The sequence below is a fragment of the Oryzias latipes genome, chromosome 3 (genome assembly GCF_002234675.1).
Source record: "Oryzias latipes chromosome 3, ASM223467v1".
Taxonomy (NCBI): Eukaryota; Metazoa; Chordata; class Actinopteri; order Beloniformes; family Adrianichthyidae; genus Oryzias; species Oryzias latipes.
In genome coordinates, this window is record NC_019861.2 from 28,731,535 (window position 1) to 28,746,776 (window position 15,242).

General features: G+C 38.6%; 1 protein-coding gene across 7 annotated transcripts in view; it reads left to right on the plus strand.

Moving 5' to 3' along the window:
* LOC101171151 (CUGBP Elav-like family member 6) overlaps positions 1-15,242 on the plus strand; it is a 150,607-nt gene that overhangs the window by 108,921 nt on the left and 26,444 nt on the right. For 4 of the 7 annotated variants that reach the window (XR_911651.3, XM_011493244.3, XM_011493249.3 and 1 more), the window contains exons 4-6: positions 2,447-2,575; positions 6,982-7,061; positions 14,946-15,119. Coding sequence is in view for 6 of the 7 variants with exons in the window: in XM_011493244.3 (XP_011491546.1) it covers positions 2,447-2,575; positions 6,982-7,061; positions 14,946-15,119 (383 nt within the window). In the remaining variant the exon portion in view is untranslated. The remainder of the gene's footprint in view (positions 1-2,446; positions 2,576-6,981; positions 7,062-14,945; positions 15,120-15,242) is intronic. The other 3 variants (XM_004067303.4, XM_011493262.3, XM_011493254.3) reach the window with 1 other exon arrangement.

The following is a 15,242-nucleotide window of genomic DNA, read 5'->3' on the forward strand; positions in this document are numbered from 1 at the left end:
TTGTATCCATCTGCATTCATGTGTAAACTTGAAGAATAAAGAAGAAACGCGAAACAAAGTTTGTGCAAACTGTTGCATCACCTCACCTTTGGTACCACAAACACTCGCCAGAGTTATTTCTGTCTGCCATCTGCTTGCTTTTCAGTTAAATAGCTTGGCCACTGATGCTCAAAATCTAGCTTGATGTCTGTTTACCAAACAGCCTGTGCTAAATCTCATCAATGTGACTGCCAGTGGTGATCGTCGCGGGACTTATCCAACCCTGTTACCTCTAACAGTGAAGGAATAGGTCCAGGCTTAGTATTTGGTTTTAAGAAACCTTTTTTGTCAGGTAAAACCACAGGAACAGAGAAAAACACTGCTGCCGCCACACCAGGCAGCAGAGAGCAGGCGGCATGGTCCTATTGATTATGCTGATGTTCATTTGTGTGGCCAAGCAGGACGCAGGATCATGTCTCATTTGAACTTTACAGGAACAGAGCAGAATCCCATTTTCTTTTTGCAAAAAGGAGGACCTGATGTTTTATTTTTAGAACAGCTGCATCTAATGGGGCCTGGCAGGTACAGGAGGCGTCACATCTGTCGAGGCCCAGGTGATGCTCCTGCCCGCAACTCCTCCCCCACTCCTCGCCCGCTCCCCACCATCTAAATGACTCACACTGAAGATCAACAGTGTCATTTCCAATAAACCCGCTTCCTCTTCCTGCCACTTTCCATCAGCCCCAGTGATAGATTCTTACTAGTAGCTATTTCATTCCACAACACTAAGGATTAGGAAATGCATAATGTAAAAGATGTAAAGAAGATGAATATTCTCTATAAGACCAGGGCAGTCAGATGATTAATTAGAAAAATCTAGCTGCTTGAATGTAGAAAATTGTGCAGTATGGAGCTTTTACATTAAAATGATCTTTTCCCTGCTAAGTTCAAAATAGGCAAGGACAAAAATTATTAGAAGGGATAAAGATACACATGTTTTTCAACTCAATAAGGATTACTAGCTCCTCCCAAAAAAGCTAATCAAAATTTGTCTTTAATACCAAACTCACGACATACCCTTTTGGCACGACACTAGCAGTGTTCTGTTGATGCAAAAAAAAAAAGAAATATAATTATATCATCAACAATACATGACTGATATTTTTTGCACCTTACTACCAACACTTATTACTTAATTATATGCAAGATATTGCAGTAATGAAATTACATTTGACATATTTTAAAGCATTAAACAAAAAAAACGTTTCAAAGGTGTATTAGACAAAGAGTCTGAATCTCTGGCCATGTCTTTCTGGGTACAGCTCTTAGAACTGGTGGAAGTTTGCACACAACATGTCTTAAAAAACAGTTAAAGCAGCATGATGTGATGTTGTGTGATTGAAACAAATGGCTAAATATATCCGCCCTTAACCCGCCTATTGATGTAGGAATGTTTCAAAACACTGTACCTCAAAAAATACATTAATTTAACATTACATGAAAGCAAACAAAAAGATTGCTCTTTTTTTCATAGCTGAAATTCAATTCAGACATCAAGGGTTTAACCTTGGTCTGTGATATTACAGCGCTCACTAAAGGCAAAAGTTTAGGCTCAAAAACCATCTTTCATAAAAACAGTTGTGAATATTAGGGTAATATGGGAATTACTTTGAGGAGTTTATTTTTTTTTAACAACGATCCACTCTGACTTAGATGGAACTAGTATATTCTATGAATCATTTCTAACTCAACCAATGAGGTAATTACATTTTGACACATTGAAGAAAAGAGTTCTGGGAATTGTCGAAGGCAGTCATTTATTTTGTGCAGAACTGAGCATCAGTTGTGTGTGACAGAACCCCTTATTTAGGTTGTCGATAAAACAAAGAACAGCAGACGGTAAATAATAGATGCAAAGAAAATACATAAATAAAAATCACAGACTGGGACTCATAATGCATTTTTTAAGACATGTATTCTTCAAAACATCCCTGGGATATTATTTATTTTTTTGCCTTCTATCTGAAGTTTTACTACCGTTTCTTTTAATGCCTACTATTCTGGTAATAACAATACACATTTTGTTGTGCTGTGTTCAATTTCAGACAAACTGTGATCTAAGAGCTTGTCTACATGGGCAAAATATTTCCATCGTTCCTTTCTACTCTTACCTGAAATCCGCAGCACTCCAAACTTTATGTACATAAGAAATCACTGCAGGAGACTTGAATAGCTCTCTGGATACTAGGATATGTCACTATTATACCAAGGCGGGGTAGAACACCACAGAAAAACATCAACAACACAGCGGAGTGTTGATAAAGAAAGCTGGGTGTGTTGGGGGGGTGCGTAGGGGATGGAAAGGGTGCGCAAAGGTGGTTCTTTTTAGCTCAGCAGAATGGTGCCATCAGCTGTAGCATTTCTTCTTTTCTCCCCCTCTTCCACCCCCCAACCCCATCCAATGCAGAAGACAGGAAGCTGTTTGTTGGGATGCTCGGCAAGCAGCAGAGCGAGGACGACGTGCGGCGGCTGTTTGAGACCTTCGGCCAGATCGAGGAGTGCACCGTCCTTCGAGGGCCTGATGGGGCCAGTAAGGGTCAGAGCCCACACATTTTTCACCTTTTCTCCCTCTTAATCCCTACATGGCTATATGTGTGTTTCTTATCTTTCTATCTTTAGTTTTACCTGTGGCGCGCTCATCCACACTCTCTGTGATGTACTTCTGTAACTGTTTATTCAACCTTCAGCTACCCACTTTTTAAACAGTTTTTTTTATTTCCCACTTGCTATTTTCTGTGCCTCATTGTCAGTACTCTGACACTTTCTTTCCTCTCACCTTCTGTACATTTTTTCTTTCCTTTTTGTTCTGCATTTCTTTTTGTATTTTCACCCCATCATTTAGCCCTTTTTCTTTTTTTTATTTCCCTCTAGATCTTATACATTGTCTTTCCAGCACAGGAGCTTTTCTCACCCTGAGCATCACATAATACCTCACCTCTCTCTCCCTCCAAAAAGCAAAGGGGTGTAATCGTGTTTGTTTCCCACATTCCCATCATCCCTCCCGAGAGACATCATTGGCTGATAATGTTCCACTGTAAATAACGCAGCCAGACTCTGGGGTTTGCTGCTGTCACTCACCAGGTGGCAGATTTGCTTGCATTCATAGAACAAACATAATTTGATTTCTCATCTTGGGTTATGTGGTCCTTGATTAGTAAAGCATGGCGAGATAAAAAAAAAAGCAGTAATATTGCAATATGCAGGTAGAATTTTGGGGATGAAATATCTTTAATTCATAAAAAAACAATCTCTGTCTCAGTCACATCTGGAGTGATGATTCTCCTTTCATTGCTCGAGATCTACCTTTTCTCTTGTTCTAATTACGGCAATTTATTTTCCTCTGATGAGCCTTCAGAGTTGTGACAGAGGTTAGTGGGTAGAAAAGAGGCAGGAGCAGATCATGTGTAATGCTGGCTTATTGAGAATGCATACAAAGCTTCTGCCTTAGTCACAACTGCCCTTATTTGGGTGGATATGGGGGGTATGCGGGTGAAAAATGGGCAAATCTGTATGGGTCACAAAGGTGGCCCACACACCTAATTTTAAGATCATAGACAACCCAGTGAGCCTGTAAGTCTAAGATTTTATGGAAATTGTTCACTACGGGCATGCTGTGGGTGTCTGGGTATAGTAAACACTTAAGCAAAACGTAAGGGGAAAGTAGGTGAGATGCAGGCGTGTTGTCAAATTATGAATCTTTTTACCCTACTTAAACCATCATAGTGTATAGGGAGCTGGTTAGAGCTGTTCAAGTGAAAGGGGTGTGCTTAATCCATGCTGCACAGCTTTTAGAAATGTGGAAATCAGGCAATCAGAGTATGTGCATCCTACGGGCTCATATGTATCATGTGCAAACCCTGTGCGTCAAGCATTTGTGCGCGGTCAGTGAGGAGTCAGTGCGTGCACCTTACTAATAGCTAGAGTGCGGCATGAGGACACTGTACAATAGCATCACCCGTTGGTCATAAATCTGTGCAGCTTACATTATCCTTATGAATTTTTCACAATACATTTACCACTCTCACGACAATTGTACATTTCATTTTCATGAAATCCCTTAAGGTGGCCGCATGGGCTACTAAGGAACTACAAGACACACCTCTGTTCCCTTTAAATTGCTGCTGCATCTACGGATTCTATACAAGCCGGGACAATCCAAAAACCCACAGGACCTGTTCGGTACATGTGACTAAGGCATCTGTTGTGCTGAAATTCACACTTATCTTTGCCCCTTCCTCCTTTCATTGCTGGGTGCAGTGCTGCGTTTTATTCCTCTGGCCCACAACCTTTATTTCTTCATGGTTTGTTTTCTCTTTTGCCGTCCCACTCTTCCTGTCTGGTTTCCTGTCTGTTTGCTCAAATGCCTCCAGCTGATTGACAACACACAAAATTAAAGAAGGCCCCTGTTGTCGTGTCAAACAATCACTAGTTTCATCCACTCTTCAAGCTTACACTTCCTTTCTCCTTCTTTTAGCCCACACATAAGCTTTTTCGTTCTCTCATCACATGCGATGCATTCCATGCTTTTGTTCATGTTATCACCAACTCGATCACTTCATTTTTGTCAGGTTTTCCTGACGTGAAATGAAAAAAAAAGTCTGAACCACCTGAAAAAAATCTCTCATATATGTTGATATCAGCATCTATCACAACCCTCGCAAGAGTTTCACGCAACCACTACAGAAAGTTAAGGCAAATTATTTTGCCAGGCACCCCACTCGGGATAAGGTTCCCATAATTTGAATGAGACAGACCTTGAAATTGACAGTGCTATCTGTTCCATGGTTGAAGCTTTGTCCCCTGTTGATGTAAATTTATGCTACTCAGAGGCTTTTCAGCACCCCTCTTCACCCAATAAAAAGGCCGAGAAGTTTAACATCCGTCTATCTGTGGTGCTGCTCCTCAAAGTACTTTGAAAGTGCAACACTTGCTGCCAGAGTTGAATAGAGCGGCGAATTGTCAAGAAGAATGGAGAGATGGCTTTTAGGTCTATAATTAAGTTGTGTTGTAAATGTCACCCATCCAGAAGGACGGAATTCATGCATACATATTATTACCCTGGGATTTCAAAAGCCAATGCCGATCCTCTTGCTTGAAAGCAATACAATTTCCTTTTTTCTTGTTCCTTCCAAAGTCATTTTAGGCCATCAAACTCAAAAACTCAAATGTGCACTGTAATTTATGAAGCTATAGCACTTTCAGTTTTTGTGATGTTGTGTTCCTTCTCCATTTAGTTTTTTTGGGTCACAAAAAGCTGTATTTGATGAGGAATTTGAGCAAATTGTTCAGCATGATTATGACATTGATGATAAACTGAGCCCTGCAGTCGTGGATGCCACTGTCTGTTTTGCTCTCGGCATAACTTGGAAACTGTTATTATCTTTGACAACAAGGGGGAAGCAAGATCAAGTTATTATGGTTTAAAGAAATCAAATGGCTTTAAGAGAAATCCAAATGACTCTTATCTGCTTGTCTTTAAAGATTTGTGGTGATTGGTCTCTCAAAGACACAGCTGCAGGCAAATTGTTGACTGCAGGCTGATGCTTTTTGGTCAGACAGACAAAGAGCTTTCATAGATCCTCAAAGAGGAGAGGTCAGGTATAGCTAAAGGATGATTTTATGAAATCAAAGGCTTCCTCAAATAATATACTTATCGCTGTTGATGCATGCATATATAAGGACATTTAACATACACAACATCCACAGCTGTTCAAAACATTTTTTGCTGGCAAAAAACTTAAAATGCTTGCAAAATCCCCCCAAAATTACATGGATGGAAGAAACTTAAAAAAATAGTGTAACCTTTGTTGGTCGAAAATATATTTATTTGCTTTAAGGGTCACAGTTATTAAAGGCTTCTGCTGGATTAACGAGTATTTGCAGTTGTCATGGATCAATATAAACCTTTTATCACACTATAAAACATACATTTTACCATTTTTTTTATATATAGTTACGTTGTTTGGGGCTGCAGCACTGCTAAGATCTAACCTAATTGTGAGGGTTCACAGTGAACAGATCCTATTCCGAGATAAGTAACCAATTGTGAGCCCCACCAAGGACAATTGTTAAAAAAAAGAGATGGAAAAAAATGTGGGTCCAAGTCACCAGTGCTATTCCGTTAATGAAAAGAGGGGCAGAATTAATCCGTGACTTTGTTAATGAGATATCTCTTGACTTAACACATGAGCTACCTGAAGGCAAGGATAAGAATAGTACAATACTGAATAAAGCTTCGAAAATGTGCTCCTTTTTCATTTAACGACTTTAGCAAAATTACCATATTTTAATTCCACAGCATCTCAGGTCACTATCAATCACTTTATGGTATATCAGTCTCGTGATCTCCCCCGCTTGAACAGCAATATATGCCCACCTCATGTGATCACAGTTTATGCTTCCGTAAGAAACACAATTTTTTAACTTGCATTAGATTTTTTGGTTTTTAAATGCAAGGGATGTTCTCAATTTTGCTTTATCAAAGTTTGTTGTTGACTTTTCCTTTTTGCGGCAACCTTATAAAAACTTTAAAATGTATGAAAGATCATTGCAAAAGCAAACCTTCCTCATTTTAAATGGCTTTAAAGCAAATATTCATTTAGATAGGCAGATCAGAAAAATATGCCTTTGTCATAATAATCTGTTTTATGAGTGAGTGAGCACAAATCTCAAAGTGTAAATAAGAAAATAATTAGTAATCACAAATAAGCCATGACTTGGCGCTGTGTTCCAAAACGGAGCAGGTCAAATTAGAAAAGACAGGAAATGGGATGTTCCAAGTATCCAAGTGCTTTAGGTAAAACCAGGCAGTTTTACAGTTAAATGCTGCCAACAAACAACTGGTCTAATATATTTACAAACCAAATAACATGAGAACAATGATTATAAATGATGTATTTTCCTTGAAATTCATGATGTGCCTGTCTGTTTTTGTGTGCACAGGCTGTGCCTTTGTCAAGTTTTCCAGTCATGCAGAAGCGCAAGCTGCAATTAACAGCTTGCATGGAGGACAAACTATGCCTGTAAGTATTACATTCATTGCAAGTGCTGTCATTAGTAGTTGCAGCCAGTTCTGTTTTTCCAATGGATGTGATGTCAGTCCACTGTCTATACCAGCTATTATGTGGGTGGAATTTTAAAAAAAAAAATGTCAAAGAAGAGCTGTCTAAAGCCTGGTTTGACTACTGTCCTTCAGCTTTTGTATTAAACTTGATTGCTGCCTGAGAAGTTGAAGTGCAATTTCCCAAATACAAGAGTTTGAGTCTTCATCTTTTCATATGGTTTAAGCATCTGTGCCAAGACCATGTCTGCTTATTCAAAAGAATGCTAAATTACACAGTGATTTTGTGTAATTGTTGTTTTTAAACTAATCAGTACATACAGCGCTGTAAAAGCTATTGTTCAATTTTTAAAATCATGTTTTTTTGATTAAAATTTATTTTATGGTTACTGCAGGTTTTGGTATGAGCTAATTGCTAATATCACCAGATCACCTTTCAGAGCTAACTGTGAAAGGTGTAGTTGTCTCCAAGCACTCCCAGCCCATATCAAAGTGCTTATCAGGAGGTGTGCTAGCCTCCGTAAAAGCATAGATCTTGGTAGCTTTGTAACCATGTCTTGATGGACTAAAGTCAAATATCGAAAAAAAATCTGCATTGAAAAATCGTAAAGTAAGATTTCATCAAAGTCAAATTCTTTCCGTGACAATTTGGTGACACAATATGAACCATCTTGAACACCAACCAAAGGTTAACAAGCAGGTCCATGATACTAAAAAAACTTCTTTGAGTTTGCAGAATTTCAAAAACTGATAATACGCTGTCTCTGCTTCTTTAAGTGCTTGTTGATGATTCAACAGTAAGTCCCTAATAATATTCCAAGACACTTGCAGTTTATATCCGATTTTGTATTTCCTTCTTTTTTTTCTCAAATCCTGGCAAAAATCCATTTCAGATTTGGCACTTATCCTGGTGCATAGTAGCGTTCCACATTCTGTCCAAGTTGCAGCATATGGCTGCTTAACTCTGTAATACATAAAGAGTCACAGTAATGAAATGCTTGATGCCTACAGTGTTTAAATGTAAGTTAAGTCAGCATTGTAGACAATGATCAGAAGTGGGTTGATACACAATCCTGATAAGAAATGCATCCTGTATGAAATGATGAGTATTTCATTAGTTGACGCACAAAGCAACCCAAATTTCATCAAACTACACTTCATTTTGAATAAATGCTGCTTTTAATGGGCTTGAATGAGGCCAACAAAAAGACTTGAGTGAAAGAAATCATGATTTACCAAGTGTCTAATGCCAGTAGTGGGTGTGTGTTGAGTACTACACAGCTGGAAACGCGCACGAACACCCAGTTTTTTCTGGCAGGCATCCGCACCTTCACACACTTCACTGATGTTCCGCAATAAATATTTACGGATGCTTCCTGGCAGCCAGATAGTGTCCTGGAAGCCAGATGTAATTTACACATCTTTTTGATGCCGACTCATTTTGCATTACATTGAAGTGGTGAGGGGGAAAGACACGTTGTAGAATTGGTTTAGCAGACACCAAACTTTTCTAGAAGGTTAACCACAAGGGTCAAAATTTAATGAGGAGTAGACTGTGAGCTGAGGGATAATCACGCCGCTCACTGATCAAATTATTCAAAGCCTCTTAGTAAATTTTGAGAATAATCAACAATTTCATCCTCTCCTCAAAATATCTTGTTGACTCAATCGATAGAATATGTTTACATGACAAATATTTACATAATTGACACTCCTGAGAGCATCTTTAGTGTTCTCTTTTGCACAGAAATAAAGTTGGTGCTGATTGTTGAGAACATTGTTTTCTTAGCTTCATCCCCCAGCTCAAGCAGTTATATTAAGGAGGGGTCACTGAGCCACCTGATGTCTGCCACAGCTGAATGTCCAAGGCACCATATGGAGCCCAAAAGCAACCCTGGACAGATTAAAAGCCAGCCAAAAGTTCATTAATAATCCGCAATATCCATTGCTTTCTCTCCCTTTATACCTGCACCTGTTATCTTCATCTCCCCAAATCCAGCTTCCTCTCAGATTAATAAGCAACGTGGCCGTTGGTTTCCAAGTAAAGCTCTGTTACCGATGTGGGGGATGAAGTTAATTTGGATAATATCATGGCCACATGTCTTCAAAAACAAACTAACAGGAGGCAGGATACAGAGAGTGGTTTGCCTTGCACACTGCCAGCTGTGAGGTCTGAACGAAACCTGAACAAAGTTTTTTCTCATTCTGCCTTTTTCTCTTAATGTTCTGTCGGTGGCATCTGTGTTATCTGTCATGCTCGTATATATGTGACATAAAATATTCTTGCCCCCAACATACACTGGCTCACAATAAAAAAAAAAAAAAAAGATTTAACAAAGCTCAAGAGCAGAAGATGTCACCACAGGGCGTGTGTTGAAAGACTGGATCATAGCCTCAACTGATGTTTATTGCAGACTGCAGGTGCTTCCAAAATTTAAAGGTGATTGAGTGCAGAGCAAGTTCTCCCACAGGATTAGCTGGTGAAATGCTTCAAGGCTGCAGAGGCACAGGTGGCAAAACTTCAGATGGGCAAAGCCAGAGGCTGGTACTCACAACACCCAGCAAATTGCAGACATTGTCATGTTTGGTGTCACAGCGTGGCTGACAGGGCCTGTGGAGCCTGCCAGAGTTGGCAGCAAAAAGAGCATGCTTGTATGTGATACTGTAGTTGCAGATTCATGACAGGTAAAACCAAGCCAGAGAACACCGTTCATCAAGTGACACATGGAACTACTGTTAGATCTCAGCAGTATTGTATTCCATTCAACATGCAGCCTTTTTTTTGTTTCTTTTTTACAGAATGCTCCTTATTAGAATCAAAACTGGAAGATGAGAGATTTTTCTGTATATTCAAAGAAAAGATGCATGTACGGATGACTGAAAGTGAGAGTTTGTGCCTTTTAGTATAATGCAGTGAGCTGAGCAGATGCAGCCACATGTGTTAGGAAGTGGAGTCAGACCAAGGCAGCATCTTCCGTTGCTAATGAGAGGCAATCCTCCCATGAGGCTTGCAAAGATGCAACAAGGTTGGGTGTTGAATTCAAGGCTTCAAGGGAGTTAATCTAATCATCCAATGAACTTGTAATATTTTGAATTGATCATTTTAATTTTCTGGAGCTCTGAAAAACAGGGAAAGCCCTCTTACAATGCAACTGTATTTGAAAGTAACTGCCATGTGTTGAATTTTAAATAAACATGTTTCTATTTGTTGCCTTTATTTCAAGTTTTGCTTTCTTTGGCCACACTGTTGTATTATTGAAAGCCTGTTTGGGAGATACGCTCATGTTCACCTGTTGGTAGAGCTCTCAGAACAGTGTCTTTCCATCACAGTAATGCTGAGATAAAAGCATTATGCTACTTCACCGCTGTAGTTGAATACTAATCCCTCAATTACCAATGTGCATTTTTCCATCTGCACATTTCGTGCCCTATACACAATCCAATAAGGGAGAGTTTCACAAGTCAAGTGTGTTGTTCAAGAAATGAGATTAGTTTTTGAACCTGTGACAAATTCCTTAGTTGTAGCTGTCAAAAATGATGGCTCCCTGGTGGCCCTTATCAAATTCAGCAAATTCGTTTTCTCTCCAGGTAGGGGAGTCGTGCTGCTGGAAGTTATTATTCGGTTTGTTTGTGAGTTTGTGATTTTTCTGTAGCCAGTGAGGAACAGCTGCTTTAGCACTAGTTGTTTGCCCCAACCTGTTCCTTCATTACCTGACTAAAAAAACTCCTTTCTTTATGCGAAATGGGAACTGTTGATCCGTAAGACAGGCTGACACATTGTCTGATTAGACCTTCCATGTTTGTGGTTGTTTATCTCACACGTTTACAAAGGATATAAAGTTCTTCTATTCAAAAGTTAGGATGCAACTGTTTTTTTCATGACTTTTTGGTCTTTTTGCAGCAGTTTAGCTCTGACATAAATGGCAATGTTGACAACAGCTGCAGAAGCTGTTTTGCTGGTTTAGTGTTGCTGCCAAAACGATTCATTGGAGACATTGTGGGTCTCCTCCTGAGCTGATGTCTAAAGCAGAAGACTCTGTTGGGAAAACCAGACCCGGCCAGACTCGCTTCATATGAGTCACGGTGCAGTGACTACAGGCAGCCTCAGGCTTTCACAGTCACAATGCTCTGAAAGCATTCTTCATGTGGTATTAAATGAATATAAGAACCCACAGATACACAAAGCAGAGAAATTTGCAAATCTAAATGCCAGCCTCTGTGCTGTGGGCAGAACTGAGCACCAACAGTAGAGGAAGATGTTTGCTCTGTGCCAGCCTCATTAAATCCAGCAGCTTGGTCCTTTCAAACTGGCCCAAAAAGTTAAGAAACAAAAGAAAAATGGTCAGAAGGAGGAACAAAATTAAATTAGAAAAGGAAAAATTGTGCTGTTAACGCCTTTATATTGGAATATTGATTTAACTAATTGAAATGGCACCAAGGGAGAAAACACCAGATGGGTCTGCTCTGGCCTGAGGTGTGGGGCTGGCTGGCTCTGATAGGTTCCCATCTGAGACACTGTGTCCCTGGGGTCTAAGCTGATGCTTAACTTCTTCCAGCTCCAGTTTCATAGTTATCTCCAGCCAACACATCCTCCTTTTATTCCTAATAGAATGTCTATGAGACACATTTATCATAGGTTATTTAAAGGTAAAATAAAAAGGGACAAATGATTTATTTATTTTTTAATTGACACACTTTTCAGTCACATGCAATTAGAAAATTACATCCAAATAGTCACTTTCTTAAAGAAAACAAACTAAATAAATTAATCTCTCAAAAACAACCAAAACAAATACATTGTTACATTGGTATGAGCTAGTCATGAAAACTCAAAACATTCCAGCTAAAACAATAATTATGGAAGAAAGTACTTGCTTTTAATTTTTGTTACAGATGTGAATCACATCTGATCAAAAATGTTCCAAAGATTCTAAAGCGTCAGTCACCAAACTTTCTCACATGAATAATTATTACCTTACCGTCATACTGCAACACATATTTTTGGAGAAAATCATTTCAATTTTTTAAGAATGTCTCATGTAAACATGGATCATAATTGATCAAAAATACCTGTAGGTCTTAAAGAATTAATGCTAAACTCTCCAAACTATCTGACATGAATAATTCTCTCCTATTTTTACAAGTTTATAGTCAACATTTCTTTTTAGTTAATAGTTTTACTATTTTTACCTTGTTTTTCAAGTTACTTTGAAGAAGTGCTCTGATTAAGTGTTGAATATAAAAAGAAGGTGAATAAAAATAAAAACAATCTGGATCAGTTCCTAGCAGTTTTTTTTATTTTTATTTTTTTCATTTTTTAAAAATGTTGTACAAAAGTATCAAATCGGGACTCAATATCAATATCAAATTCAAATGATTCTGAATCGGATTGGCAACAAGAAATTCTGATTGGGACATCTCTAGTTTTAAGCATGTTGAAAGGTTCAATGTAAACATCGTCATGTAAATTCATTTTTATCCTTGATCACAATCTGAACACGAAAAAAAAAATCAAAAGAAATTCCTCTAAATTTTATATTTTGTGCACTACCACTAGTCATCCATCCATTTTCTTAGCCTACTATATCACTTTAGGGGTCACTGGGTTACCAGAGTCTATCCCAGCTACTGTTGGATGAAGATGGCGTACACTCAGGACAAGTTATCAATCTGTTGCAGGACCGCACAATCACTCCCACACACACACAAACTCACATGTACACACACAGAGTAACAAATTCACTTAAGAAGCATATTTTAACATGCAAAATCCATACAGAAAGGTCGAACAAGGGCCTTCTCGCTATGAGGGGAGAGCGCTAACCACTGAGCCACCATGCAGCCCTACACTACTGCTAGTTATTGAAAAAAAAAAAAAAATGTTTTTATTGATTTATTTTTCATGCATAAATATATATCTGCTCAGAGGCTGATGTTGCTTTAAGGATGAATGCATCCTCCCACTATGAAGTTGAGATGTTTTGCTTAGTTTATCTGGGCTCAGGTTTGTTTGGTTTTGTTCCAGGCACACAGGTCGAGTTCATTGTTGCTTTTAATTTCCAGATTTGAGAACAAAAGTGCACTTTTAACGTATAAAAGGCAGCTGAGTTTTACACACAGCATCACACACACTGGCTGGCCTAATTTTTAGCTGTGGATCATCATGTAGGTCTCTGACATTTTGAATTCAACACATCAAACAAAGAGGGAAGTTTTAATCAGAGCAGAATTTGCTCTGACCCTGTCAGGATGAGACACTTTGTGAACAATGAATTTCAAGTTGTGATTGTGGAGGCCTCCTCTCCCGGTGTCTTTGCTTTTATGATCTTACTAATCATATCCTGACTGGCCCCTGGCTGTTTCTGTCCTTCTGTCCTGGTGGTAGTCCATGTTCTTTCCCAGCATGCATTGCCTGTAATTAAATAGGAGCCTGGTCTTCTTGACAATGTATGAGGCTGCTTTTTCTGCCTGGCAGCCTCCTCATCCTCCCTTGTTCTTTCTGCATCTGCCTCTCACTCACACACAGACACTCTTCCTCCTCCTCTTTGTCTGGATGTCACGTGGCTAACTGACTCTGGTTTCTGTCTCTCAAATGTTTTAATTGGATGCAAACTCAGGAGCAGGGACATCAATATGTTACTATATCTGCCATAAAGAAGAGCCATTAGTCAATACTTTGCCCTCCACATGCTGAAGGCTTTTGTCAGACCTAATTACCCAGTGCTGTATTCAGTGGAGCTTTACCAGTGGGGAACTGGGACTCCTGTGGGATCTGCTTAGGATCACAGTTCACTCGCAGTGTATACAGCATAGTCAGAAAGTTCACAAAGCAAATATCACTCACTACTCTCTTTCATTAAATGCAAACAGTTAAATGACTACAGACTTGACAGGTGCTTATTTAATACTGTCAGCTCCCTGGATTGTGAGATATTTGATCTCAAGCATGGAATATCAGTTGCACACTAAATCAAAAAATGTGAATAAATCAGTCATTTGTTTAAGTCACTGCCCGTATTCAAGCAATGAAAAGTTTTAAATTAAAAAATATATATATATAAATATCACATAATGCTGCATAAAGTTTAACAAATAAATCAGCAAAAAGTACATATCTGGCAGAGGTTCACAAATAAATGATGGATTTATGATCCCTTTACCTTCAGGTAAACTTCTGTAACAAGAACGGCAAGTTTGAATTTCCATTAGCCCACTTAAGTATCTATCTGTAACAGCAGTTTTATTTTTGAGAGTGCACTACGTTAAAATTAAATCAAACCAAAGAAGATGTTAGATTTTTGAGCCTGAGGTGTGAGAAGATAATAAAAGCATGAGCAAAAAACTGCAAAGAATTTGTATTTTTTTAATTATCATAAAGGAATTGGAAAAAAGAAACTGGACACACCTCCAAAACAGAACCCTAATGTGAGGGCTAAACTTTATGAAATATAGACAATATTAATGGTATACCTTTGTTAATTAATTATTTGAAAACTTACAATTAAAAAAGTTGTTAAATACAATCTTCAAAAAAAAAAATACTAAAAGTAAAAGCTAACACAAACAGGATGACCTTGATTTTTGGTCTTTTTGTTGTTTGACCAGTTATGACCATTTACATAGACAAAACTTTTGATAATGGGGAGCTCATTTTGCCTCAAAATGCATCATCCATTTTTATACAAAAAAAAATCTTATTTCAGTATTCTCTTTTTTTAAATAATTCTGTTCAGCAAAAAAATGCTTATTTTTAAGTAATTAAGTGACAATTTTCATTAACTGTGGGGTACCACCATTTTGGTCTGCACTTCATTAACCTTGCAAAATGTTATATGTGTCCCTATAGGGTGCCTCGTCTAGCCTGGTGGTCAAATTTGCAGACACTGATAAGGAGAGGACCCTGCGCAGGATGCACCAGATGGCAGGCCAGCTCGGTATCTTCAGTCCCATGACCATCCAGTTTGGGGCCTATGGCACCTATTCTCATGCTGTAAGTCTCAGCCCGGCGGGGGAGGAGACGGTGAGCTTAAAAAAATAAACTGTTATAATTTGAGGTTTGAATTCAATCTTTTTTCCATTAGGTATGCAACTCCCCCAGCAAACAGCTTTTTCATGGATTCACACTGTTACAGGGATAGTTAAA